Raw genomic sequence first — 12,991 nt, 5'->3', positions numbered from 1 at the left:
GTATGCTAATAAAATTAACCAGTCTTGGGTTAGTATTTTAAAAGGGAAAAAATACACTCTTTTAAAATGATTGATTCCAAAAAAATATAATTTGTTTTAAGACCAGGAACACTACTACACAAATCAGTATTCCATTGTTAATACCATCATTTACAATTGATCATGCTATGCTGGAAGAGGAATTGTATAATATTAAAGAGAATGAGTTTTTATAGGCTATGAAAGATCTGTTGTTTGTGGGGGGGGCTGTTAGTTGAAGTAATTTTGTATGGATAAAAAGTGTATTAACGTTCTAGGATTATTAGCATTACAAAATGCAAAATACTAATGGCATTTTGTTGCTTTTTGTGTGAAAACATACTACTCTGCATTGTGCAGGTACTGCATTTCCTCATAGTAAAATCATGTTATATGAAAATTAACTGAAATAACTTTAATTACTTTAACTTCTGAAAGAAGTGCTCAAAATTGAATGCAGCCTGAACAACAAAGTCAGATCTTTATTTTGGGGGAAGAGAAGAAATTAGATATTTTTCACTTCTTAAGTATTGAGAGAAATTATTTCAATAGAACCAGAATCAGAATGTAACTTTACTAGAAGTACTCCCTTTACTAACTTTTTTTTTTTAAATTGCCTGATGGTTACTAGGGTTTCAAGAAGATCAGTTCCTGAAATAAAGTTACCTGTGGATGTCTAAGTGCTTGTTGACAGAGACTTTGTTCTGTTTACAACGGAGATTTTTATACTGACTTTGGAAATGTTTCATTTTGCACAACAGTGACACCATTGTTGGAAATCATAATAAATAAAATACCCCAAATATTGCATTTTCTCACTGGTAATTTGCTACATGTAATGATGAACTCCTTTTCTTCTTGGGAATTGTAACACATGCAGGTACTTAGACAAAGAATTTAAGGTAAAAAAAGTAAAGTGTAATTCAGTTGTATTAATAGAAATATTCCAAGACTTTTTGATAGTGATTTTTCTTTGCATGCAAATTGTTATATCTGAATTTTAAGTATGATCTAAGTGTTCCTGAAAGTATTGAAGGCAGCTGAAAGTAAAGTTTTGTGTTTTGTTTTCAGGTGAAGGTTGACATAGAAAACTCAGAAGGTGGCGTGAAATACTATAGTTCATTAGGAGAATGCGATGTACTTCTTGCATATATTCCAATTAGAAACAGGCAAAGATATAACAGAAATGATACCAGCAGAGTATAGCTTGCTTCCCAAGTCAAGACAGCTAATAAGGATTTGATTTGAAGAAAATCTTGTACTCCCAGTCTTTCCAAATCAGGACTCCTGACACTGCCTTAGATTGGACACAGGAAGCCTGTCGTACACAACTCAGTAGAAACCACTGAAAATGCATACCAGTTGTTTCACAGAAGTGAGGCCATAGGGATATTTTTTTTTTTCAATAAAATCTCTGTGCACAATTGCTTAAGTGCCCTTGAGGTTTTTAAAAAAATTACATTACTGATGTTTCAGTACTTGTGATTCAGTAACACCAACTGTCAGGATAGTGGGGAAAACCCTATAGAAACCTTGCCACCACTCCTGTCAAAATTTCTCCTTCTTTCCCAGTCTTTCAAGTTATGCAAATAATTTGCTCTTTTTAAAAATAAACAAACTCAGACATGACTAGGCTTTGAGAATATGCTTGTTGTTAGTATCCATGTTCCTACTTATAATTACAAAATTAAACTGTAAAATCTGCAGGTTACAAATAATGATTTTTTTTCTGTGATTGTACAGTATGAAACACAGCAGAGAACTGGAACACTACTCCTGATAACAATAAAATGAGTAGAGTGAGCCAAACTTTTATCACACTGAATAGTGCAGTCACATTAATAGTAGGAATATTCTGATTAACTGAACTGATTTCCATCTCTTTTTTTCTAAAAATAGGTGAGAACAGTTAGAGGCATCTTGAGTGGAGGAAACAGGGAAATCACATTGTTTCAATATTTAAATCTTGTAGAGATTCTAGGTATGAATCTCTCTTGGCTGCCACTTTATGTTGACAGTTACCTGTACAGGCTAGGTGCAAGGCACTAGAAAATCATAGTTCTGTGCTCACCAAAACCTGTGGCTGCATAGGACATAGGATTATGTAATTCTTAACATATGCATGCAATATTTTGCAGAAGGAAGTACACTTAAGAAATGTCATTCGTTCAGGAGCAATCTGTTTTACCCCAGCATTGTGTAATTACAAGATTTTTAACGCTGCTCTAATGTTCTTATTGCAGGTTAGAAATCTGAAACGATGGGTGACTGGAGCTTTCTGGGGAGACTACTAGAGAATGCGCAGGAGCACTCCACGGTTATTGGCAAGGTTTGGCTGACGGTACTGTTTATCTTCAGGATACTGGTGCTGGGGGCCGCTGCTGAGGAGGTCTGGGGAGACGAGCAGTCAGACTTTACATGCAACACTCAGCAACCTGGTTGCGAAAATGTTTGCTATGACAAAGCCTTCCCCATTTCCCACATCCGCTTCTGGGTGCTGCAGATCATTTTTGTCTCCACTCCAACCCTCATCTACCTGGGCCATGTGCTACACATTGTACGCATGGAGGAGAAGAGGAAAGAGAAGGAAGAGGAGCTGAAAAAGAAGGGAAGCATCAAGGACAGCAACTACCCAGGAGCAGCAGCATCTGGCAGTGGTAGTGTTGGTGGAGGAGGCAATAACATGAAGGATCCTCTTGTCAAAAGGGGAAAGGAGAAGCTCCCGATCTGTGATGAACGTGGTAGAATCCGCATGGGGGGTGCCCTGCTCCGGACCTATGTCTTCAACATCATTTTCAAGACATTGTTTGAGGTGGGCTTTATTGTGGGCCAGTACTTCCTGTACGGCTTTGAGTTGAAGCCAGTGTACCACTGCAGCCGCTTGCCTTGCCCACACACTGTGGACTGCTTCATCTCGCGGCCCACTGAGAAGACCATCTTCATCATCTTCATGTTGGTGGTGGCCTCTGTCTCCCTGCTGCTGAACATGCTTGAGATATATCACCTGGGGTGGAAGAAGCTTAAGCAGGGCATGACAAGCCAATACAGCCTTGAGATGCCTGTCACAGCAGTGACACCAGTCATGGTATCAGCGGAGTCCAAACCTGTTTCCCTGCCTCCACCGGCACCACCCATGGTGGTAACAGCTGCTGGACCCCCCCCTGTTCTGCCTGACACCCACATTGTCACACCACTGCTGGCCCCGGTGACCGTGCCACCGTGTTACGCTGCGGCTGCTCCGAGAGCATGGCCCCCCTCCAACACAGCATCCATAGCCAGCTACCCTGTCACTCCACCAGCTCCTGAGGAGAAGCACCGTGCTGTGACTCCCACGCCTGTCTCCACTCCTGTCACCATCCCTACCCCCATCCCGACGCCCACGTCAGCTGTCATCAACTACTTCAACAGCAACAGCCATGCCCTGGCGACTGAGCAGAACTGGGCCAACATGGCAGTGGAGCAGCAGGGGAAGGCGCCCTGCAGCTCAGCGGCCTCCTCTACCCCCAGCAGTGTCCAGCAGCTGCCTCCACAGCAGGAGGAACCACTGGAGCAGCTACTCCCACCGCCGGCTGAGCCTCCCATTTCTGTTGCCAACAGCAGCAGCAGCACCAGCCTGAGCGGGGCAAGTGGCAGCAAATGGGATGTGGAGGGTGAGGAGGAGCTGTCGGAGGATCTGCCTGTCTCAGCTGCCTGCACCACTGTGGAGATGCATGAGCCACCGCTGCTTGTAGACACACGGCGCTTAAGCAGGGCCAGTAAGTCGAGCAGCAGCAGAGCCAGGTCAGATGACCTGGCCGTGTAGTGCTGTCCCCAGTGCTTGGGGGAGCAGATGTTTGAGGGCAGAGCGGGCAGGGGAGCTGCCCAGGGAGGCCAGGCCTGGTGCGGGGGGGAGGCCTGGCTTCCAAACTTTGACGCGTGCTGTTTTTGCGCTCTGTGAGTTGTAGTGGGGAAAAATATCGACATTTTCTAATAGATCAGGGGTGGCCAAAGCATGGCCTGTGGGCCAAGGGACCAATCTCACTCTCTTTAATGTCCATGGCAGGTCTCCTGAGGGCAGCCATACTGGAGGCCTGCACAGATAACAGATGGTAATGGTAACTGGTCATGTGCCCTGAGGCTGACTTTCATCCAAGAAAAATGTTCATATCTGTAGTACCCATGTACCTGCCCATCATTTCCCTCTTGCCCTTGCCTTCACTTCCACTCTCTTTCACATAAGCTCTTCATGAACAGTTATTGACTTATATGACTTATTTTCCTTGCTGGCCTTATGGCAACCATCAGGATGGCATATTGCATATTGGCGCCTGTCATCTCCATGGACCAACTTGCCGTATTAAAGACCGAGGTGACTGCAGTCTCTTCCATATAACATAAATGAATGCAGCTTTTGTGCTCATGGCAAATTGCCAGCGTGGTCCTCTTGGCTGGGCAAAGTTTGGGTAACCCCTGTAGTAGATTTTATCATTTTGAGGTTCATCTTTCTATTATTATTTTTTACTCTTGACCTGTTAGGAAGTGTCTGGTTTGACCTTCTATCCAGTGTTTGCCAATCATGACCACACCATGTTTTTCAACCCACAAATATGTTTGAGCATGTTTGATTATAATTTTAGATGACATCTGAAATTGCTTAGAGGAGGACAGGAATCTAAACCACACACCTCAGAAATTACTACACAGAACAATTTCTCTTCAGAAAGATGATGATTTCAGTACATTGTGGCCCCATACGTTGCCTGTGGACAAACAATAGGATGAAGTACGGCTCTGCATTTTAGAATGTTAGGTATTAGCTTTAAGTTAGTTGGAAGGATGCTTTTTAGAAGTAAACTCGAGTGCATATTTTTAAGTATTTGTACATTTTTAGAGTAATTTTGATCTGTGGGTTTAAAGTTACTTGACTGTGTACTTACTTATTTTAGTTTGATCTTTAATCCTACAAGAAAATGTAAGGAGAAAGAAACTTACCAATGGTAAAAGTCTCAAAGCAACATCATTTCCTGTTATGTTTTACCCTTTTCTGTAACAGCAATCTGTAGTGTCTTACAAGTCAGTAAAAACAGATTTAGACAATATTGTATTGCAGAAAAAGTGACTAAAATATCAGGGCAACATGGTAGTGGATGAAGGTCCTATTCTGGTCCCACTGAAGTCATATGCAGAATTTTTGTTCAGTTTCACAAAGAACAAGTTTTGGGATGGATCATGCAGGCCCTATTCAAGAAAAACTGAAATTCAGATGGAGTTTTGAGTGCTACAAGGAATGTAGGTTTGGGGCCTTAGATAAATGCATAAAAAGCTTGCTTTGGAAAAGTTTTGCATTTCCCTTAAAAATGAGTGGAGGAAACTGCTGGGTATTTTTTTCTAAGGTGCAGCTTTCCTTACAAGTGGCTCAATCCTTTATTCCTTTGTAACAAATACTCTCACAGAATATAGTCAGAATTTCAAATGCCTGATAAGGCTGGAGAGAATTGTGGATACAAAAAGAATGCAGGATTAGGCCCAACTTCTGTTCTAAGCATAATACAAATGAACTGATGCTTAGAGTCAGTCCTATTGCTGCTATAAATCTGAAGTATGATAATTGGAGAAGAGCAGTCAAACACACTGGAATAGCCCTTTGCATGTTCAAAGTATTTGGCCTGGCAGGGCAGTCCTTACTCAGGCAAAGCAGGGTCACCCTGTAGCAAATAGTTACAATTGCCAGTTATCTCTGCTGTTCAGTGTTTTCCAGAATGTGTTTATTTTTTTCAACAACTAAAATGCATTCCCACCACTCAAGACTAAACATTTATTTTTGCTACTTTTTGAACAGACAGAGTCTTTCAGATCAGAGGCACTGTTCTGCAACCCTTAAGTGTTGTCCCATGACTTCTTTGACCTGCTTGTGTGAACCAGGTGAGGAGAAGTCTTTCTGCTGTCCCTGATCTTGGGGACAGAGACTAAATTAAAAGTCAGTGTACAATACTACAATAAAGTTAGCTGGTATTAGGAATACAGCTTCAGGCATACTCTCATGAGTTTTCTGTGTTACAAGCCATAAAAACCTTTCTGCAAGGAAGCTAAAAGCTAAATTATGCTTTCTGTTCTATCCATGCAACTGTGCTGAACTTAGATTAAAGTTGATAAAGTTGCCTGGATGTAAAAAAAGGCAGAGTTTAGCCCTCCAGTTTTTTAGATTTACTAGCAATTATAGTAGCAATTGTGTAAGTTTAGATAAATGCCAAGCAATTATATTGCTGAAATGATTCAGTATTCATCTCTGTATTTTAGTACATCAAAATTCATGGGCTAGATTTACCGTTCTTTTATGCTTCTGAAGAATGAAGTCAAAGTCTCTCTGGAGTGTATATATAAACGAGATCACCTGGAATATGTGTTTTTCTTGTATTGAGCCCTGAGAGCAAAATTGACCTTTTGTTTCATGGATCCAAATCTTTCAGTCCTTACCTTAGCACAACCCCTACAGAATGCGTCCTGCAGGACTGCATCCATACTGTATATGAAAAATAACAGAGATAGATTTAACTTGCTTAGGATCAACTGATACTTAGTCTGCCTTTTTCAAATTAACATGTGTGGTTAGTCCTGCAGAGAGTTCAGGTATTTTTTGTGGAATATATGGCATTTTCAGGCAGAGTCACTACTGGAAAGCTGTAAAAGATGATTCATTTCTGTCATCTAAGGCTGCGGAGAGAAATGTAATTACTGCAACCCCTAAGAGAAATGTGACAGAACAGCCTCCCCATCAAATGAATACTAGTCTGAGAAAATAGTTGTAAGACAAAGCAAAGATACAACTCACAAGTTGTGCTTTAAGATCAGCTTCTTTAAGTTCTACCAAACAGCTGTACAGTGTCAAGCTTCTTGGTTACCTACACTTTCATTTGGAGTCCAATTATGTTTTTTTCATTTAAGTCCATGTAATTGATTCAGTAGAACTCTCCTTTAGTGCTTAAAACTCCCTTTAGTTGCTGCATCACATCTGGGATCAGATTTGTTGAAAAAAATCTCATTGATGTGACAGATTTTGAGATTTTTAATTAATCTTTACTCCTGAAATTGTCACAGAAATCAACAATCTATGAATAAAGCATAAGAATCAAACTCAAGATTTGGCCTGATCCACACTGTTACATTAGGATTATAGGTCTTAATTCAGAACTAGTGGAGAGATTATGATAAAGCCCAGTTATTTCACTTTTTACTCAAGAAAAATACATATGGACTTTCTTCAGTGTTCCTGAGCAAGAAATACAGATAGAAATACACTGTATACAGGTAGAAATTACTAAGTATACAGATAGAAATTGCTACAGATACAGATAGATAGAAATTACTAAGTATAGTTCAGTATACAGTTAGTAGCTGATATATCAAAGGGCATTGCATTTCAATGATTAAAGATTTGCCCTATATTGATATTGAAAACCAGATTAGCTCTCAATTTTCCACAGTTCTAAAAAAAAAAAGTACAAACACTAACTAATTTGCATGGTAGAACAGAGTCTGTTAGCAAAAATACCTGTTAGTTTCCAAGTAATTTACTCGTTCATATTAATCCAAAAGAGAGAATTGGAAGGAACTGATACTTTGACTTGACCTGATCCTGTGGTTGGTCAAGCCCTATTTTGAAAGATCTTATACACATACCTAACTTGAAGCTGATAGGTGAGTTATTGCAGAACTGGAAGTCAGAACAAAATCATCCCTGATGTTATTAAGCAAACTGAAAAAAATAGGCATTTTTGCTCTTTGAATAGGTGGATTGTGGGAAAATTGTCTTCTGTCTTACTTGAGATTAAAAAAATGCTAAGGTATGTAGAAGAAAAGAAGAAAAACAAAAAAGGATGCTCTTTGAACAAGATACCAGGTGTATGGCATACTACATTGTTTTGCAATAAATAAATTTACTGGTACTAGTGGACCCTGCTTCGAGCAAGGAGGTTGGACTAGATGGCCTCCAGAGGTCCCTTCCAACCACAGCTGTTCTATGAAACTTATTTTCCAAATCACTGATTTCACTAGTACTTTTTTCATAATAGTTTTACAAGGATGTAGTAAAAATGCATGTGTATTAGCACATTTCTTGGCCATGGGCACAGTTAATCTGTTTTCTATCACTGGGCTTTTTTCATTAGTGCAGCTGTCAGTTAATACAAAAGCAAATGAAGTACAGACAATTTACAACTCCACAGTTCTTCCCTTTGTATTTTGATTAAATGAAAACAGCCTGCTAGAACATTCCCTTTATTAAAATGGAATGTTTTGTCTGTGAAAATCAATCTCTTGCTTTTCATAGAGAAAAAGTGCTCCTTGAATTTGTTATTCTGACTTTGAAAAAACATAACTTCTTTGAAATAAGTAGAATGTCCTAAAAACGCAGGCAAAATGTGTTCTTCTCTGGTATAATTTGGAAGCCAGTTGGTATGCAAAAGGGAAGTGGTACCAAAGACTGATTTGGCTCAGTATATTTGTTCTTCATAAAGGCACTTGGAGCTAATTAAATGTCTGACATATTGCAGTTCTTGAGATTATTTTCTGGTATGAATAACTAAGCGTAGGATCGGTAAAATAATTAAGACAAGCCTTAAAAATCAAATCAGTACTTAGGTCCTTTTTTGGTTAGACAGGGACCACCTCCTCAGCTGATGCAAATTGTTGTATTCCACTGAGTTCACCTGAGTGACAACAGTCTGTACAAGCATAGCATTGAGCCCCCCAGTCCTATTTTTTTTTAATGTAGGCCCTAACACCATGGATTTGAACAGGCTGGGCTTTTTTTTTCCCCAAATGTTTTTTGTTTTATTTACTGTGATTTTTCTTGTGAAAAGTTTGCTCTTGTATTTTGATTTTCTGAAGTTTACATTCAGTTTTTGATTTCAGATTGCACATTTGGATGAAATAAACTGTTTTATAAGTTTGCATTTGTATAAAAAGTAAAAGAATGACTCTGCCAATATGTTAAACCTAAAAGAGAAATGTCTTACTATAGCACAGGAACTCTTCAGGCATAAGGCGGTACCGTTAAAGAAAATTAATCCTGATTACTGATCTATAGTATCAGTTTTCTCTATGTATTTAAAACATGGGAGCTGGATATATAGAGAGCACATGATGGAAAAAGAAACTTTTCATCATGAACTCAATCATTACCAAATAAATTTAGGGCTCATTATTATTTATATGCCTTTTGTGTGTTTGGAAGTTCAATGACAAAAATTAGCTGTGATATATGTCCTCTAAGTGATAAATTTGCAGCCTGATTTAAAATTCCAAACAAAATATTTGTGGAGAAACATTGCACTGTTACACTGTAAAAGATTTTACAAAAGGTAAATGTTTTGTTTTCCAGACAAAAATATGGTTCTGAGCCTGCAAATACAATTTCATGCGAGTAATTTTTACTCTTGCAAATGGAGCATTAAAGGTAATGGGACTGTTTGCATAAGCAAAAAATACTGACGTAAAAAAGAAATTGCAGATTTGTGTTTTAAGTTTGTTTTAAGATGCCAATCAAATTCTAGAAGTTTCAGTCACTTAAGAGTTATGCAAGAAATGTGAACGTACTTTAAGATGTGGAATATATTCCTATTCCCATTTACGCAGTTTCTCACAATTAAAAGGTTGTATAGCATAAGAAAGCTTACTCAGAGTTTTCTTCTTGCCCTCCGGTTGTTTGTCTTCTACATGACAGAATCTCACAACAAAAATAGCGAGTTTTCTGGGCCACCAGGGACTTGTAATAACAATAAAAGCAGCAACCAGTTAATATGCTTTCTTGAAAGAAGTGCCTTTGTATTAAATTCTGTAAGAAGCAGTTGATGTGTTAATTTACCTCAAGTGTTTACAAAATCATGACTAAATAAACTTTTTGTACCACAGTATTGTCTCTCTTAGATTAAATTTTCATGGATGTGCAGATGATCTTGCAGAACAGCTAACTAAGCTCAATTAGCTCTCTCCCTTTTTTTCACTTATTCTGCTGCTTCCTTTTTTCATACAAAAATTGCATCTGAATGGCATCTGTTGGAAAACTGGCTATTGAAACCCATCTCCGTGCAGTGACTTCAGTGGAAGTTCATGGCCCAGAAGACAGCTATGACCAAGACCCACACTAGCAAGCGCGAGGGGTGAAGACTGACCCTCTTGAAGCGAGTGCGGAGTTTGCCTCTGCCTTCTGCAGAGTACAGGTTTCATCCTTGATTCTTATTTTAACACACCTGAGTCACTGTTCATCTCATGCTATGTTGTATGGTGTGAATAGCTATTCCCATCTTTTCCCCCAGTGCTAACTGACTTTCTTGGACTCATCCAGGCCATTATCCATCCAGCTGATATGACTAATGAGGCTGTTACCTATAAACGCACAAAGTGGTTTAGTGCAGGGAAAATGCAGCCTTACTGGGGATAATGCAGAGTACCCACTGCGTTTGTAATTTGCTGACTTGCCCTGTGTAGGCAAAGCTCACAGTTTAGCACACAGAAATGTAACCCAATTTTGTCCTGAAAATGTACAATGCACTAACAGCAAGTATGTCTGTATATTGTATAGTCCAATGAAGAGACTACATCCAGGTGTCCAAGAAGTATAATCTGTAAAAAGCAGCAATGTGGGCAAGACTAAGTGACTCTTGTAGAAGAGTTGAAATTAGTATGGAGGTTTTGTGAAACTTGATTTCATATACAGCAATTATATGAGCATAGAAAGTATGAAATCTTGTTCAAAACATTTAGCTAGCCTTAAAGATTACACTTAAGTTTTTTGAGTAAGAATCTCTAAGCTGAGTGAAAATCACTTTGTCAAATATACTTAACCTTTAATTTCAGTCCAATAAGGCAGAGGATGAATTTAAGTGATATGATGAATTAGAGATATCTTGTGTTGAAATTTAACACTTTAAGGGCATTTAAGGGTATGCTATTATTGATGTAACTTTAATCCATGTTTAAAAAGTTGTATCTTTCCCATGGAAATTTTGGAAGTGATTGTACTTCAGAAAAATCTGATTAAGTAACTAAGTGTGTCCAACCCATGCTAGTGTGAACCCAGTTACACATTTCTTCCCCCTTTTTAAACAGGCATGTTCATATGAAAAAAATTCTTTGTTCCTATGAATTCAACACTTCCTATTTAAAAACTCATAAATAAGGTCAAAAATACTTTTCTGGAGAGAAAAATGCAGGTTTTAGAAATCTAAAACTTGCTTGCTGATAACCTGAGGGTCCTCTGGAACCTGTGAGACCCCATTTATGGGGTCAATCTATGAATCTACTTACTGATAAATTCTCAGCCAGAGAAACTTCTGGGAAGACTTACTTTTGCCAAATGTTATTATTTAAGTACATCACTTGGGTTTAGGGTTCTCTCTAATTCACAGTAAGTGTGGAAGTTCTCTTTTCTAGCAATTGCTATTAAAAAGACAGTAAAAAATTAGTTCCAGGAGACTCTATAGCTCAAATACTAAAACTTAGCCATCCATTACTTTAGATCTGTTTTATCACTGATTTTGGCAGTGGATTATTTCTGTATGGCAATAGAAAATAGATAGTTTCCCTATGGATTTTTTTTTTTAGATGCTACTATTTCATCTGTGTCAGATTAAACGCTGTACAGTCCTGTATCAGGATCAGGCCAGATGCTGCTGACAGTGCCATGGTCCTGGCAGGGCAGGGTAGTTTCTGTCCTGTATTCAGGGTAGTACTGACTCTTCGTCTCTCTTGTATCAGTGCAGTGAAGTGCATTTTTTGATGCCTCCTGTGCTCAGGCAATGCTGTACCTGCTTTATGTGATGTATTCATATAGTACACCAGTTTATTCATGGTCTTTGAGGACCAGGCAGGGGTAAAGCAAGCTGAGAAGACTGTAATACGGATTGTACTAAGGTAATGCTTAGCACTGAGAGGAAGCCAAGGAAGAATGTGAAGAAAATGATACCAGCTGTACTGCTAAAGATAACTCGCTTGCCTTTGGCCAAGAGCACTTCTTACTATAACTATATGTGGCTGGAATATGTTTCATTATTTTTATTTAGATGAAGATTTCATTGCCAAGTTCCATAATTTTGTCACTTGAAGAAGGGACAGAGTACCCCCAGGAGAAGCGAGTGCTGCCTGGTGCAGACTGTGGCTGCGCGCTGGGCGCTCGCTCTCCCTTGGGACACAGCCACGGTGCCTTCCCTTTGCGTGCACGGTCTCCTGAAGAATTTCTGGATGAAATATGGAGTATGGAGGTGCTACTCTTAATCTCTAAAGATCTGCATGAGGATATGGGTCCTTCTTGCTCCCAAGGCTGCCTTGCTCAATGTGTACCTGTGGCAGGTGAAGCAATCTGTTCACATCATCTTCTGCAGGAAAGAAATATAAGCTGGAAGTCAGGAGAACTTCTTCCAAACCATGAATTTCTGAACTCCAGGGCAATGGGGCTGTGAAAGACTCTATTCCTGGTAAGATACAGCACTGGAGAATGCTCAGGTTGTATGGGGATGGATTGTTGTGGGACACTTACATATAGACAACATGATAGCATAGTAGATTGTCAGCTTGTCAAAATAAAAAAAAAAAACACTTTTCAAGACAAAGTGAGCTAGGAATAACCAAAAGCGTGTCATTTTTATAGGAAAAGAAAACGCCCATTTTAAAGCCTCAAAAAACCACAAAGCACTTAAAATGCTTATCATAAATATTTTAATATTCCCACTGATGTCTCCTAGAGTTTAAAAATTTAAAAAAAGCTGTACAATTGTCTACTTTAGAGCAGATTTTTATAATGACTGTTAACTGTGAAAATGTTTTAGGAGATATCCGTCCTTATTGCCTCTCAGTGACATCTATATGAAATGATGTAGATTTAGTTTCCTAATTTGCTGCCAAAGCTCTGAATTTGATCTAAGTCCAAGTCAGCCTGGATCTTCGTCTCTCATGCAACATTCACAATGCTAACGGCAAGTTGTGATCAAGGTAGAGGGCT

At 39.0% G+C, this 12,991-nt stretch overlaps 1 protein-coding gene across 1 annotated transcript; it reads left to right on the top strand.

Annotated features, from left to right (window-relative positions):
- Window positions 1-2,278: 2,278 nt before the first annotated feature.
- Window positions 2,279-3,820, top strand: GJA3 (gap junction protein alpha 3). The gene has a single exon (XM_013962232.2). It carries the CDS (start codon window positions 2,279-2,281, stop codon window positions 3,818-3,820), a length of 1,542 nt encoding a protein of 513 aa, XP_013817686.2.
- The last annotated feature ends 9,171 nt before the right edge of the window (window positions 3,821-12,991 follow it).

Source organism: Apteryx mantelli, chromosome 1, assembly GCF_036417845.1.
Source record: "Apteryx mantelli isolate bAptMan1 chromosome 1, bAptMan1.hap1, whole genome shotgun sequence".
Lineage (NCBI taxonomy): Eukaryota > Metazoa > Chordata > Aves > Apterygiformes > Apterygidae > Apteryx > Apteryx mantelli.
This window is presented reverse-complemented; position numbering and strand designations above follow the sequence as displayed.

Coding starts and splice junctions, on each gene's coding strand:
- GJA3 (XM_013962232.2), top strand. CDS start 2,279: ATGGGTGACTGGAGCTTTCTGGGGAGACTACTAGAGAATGCGCAGGAG.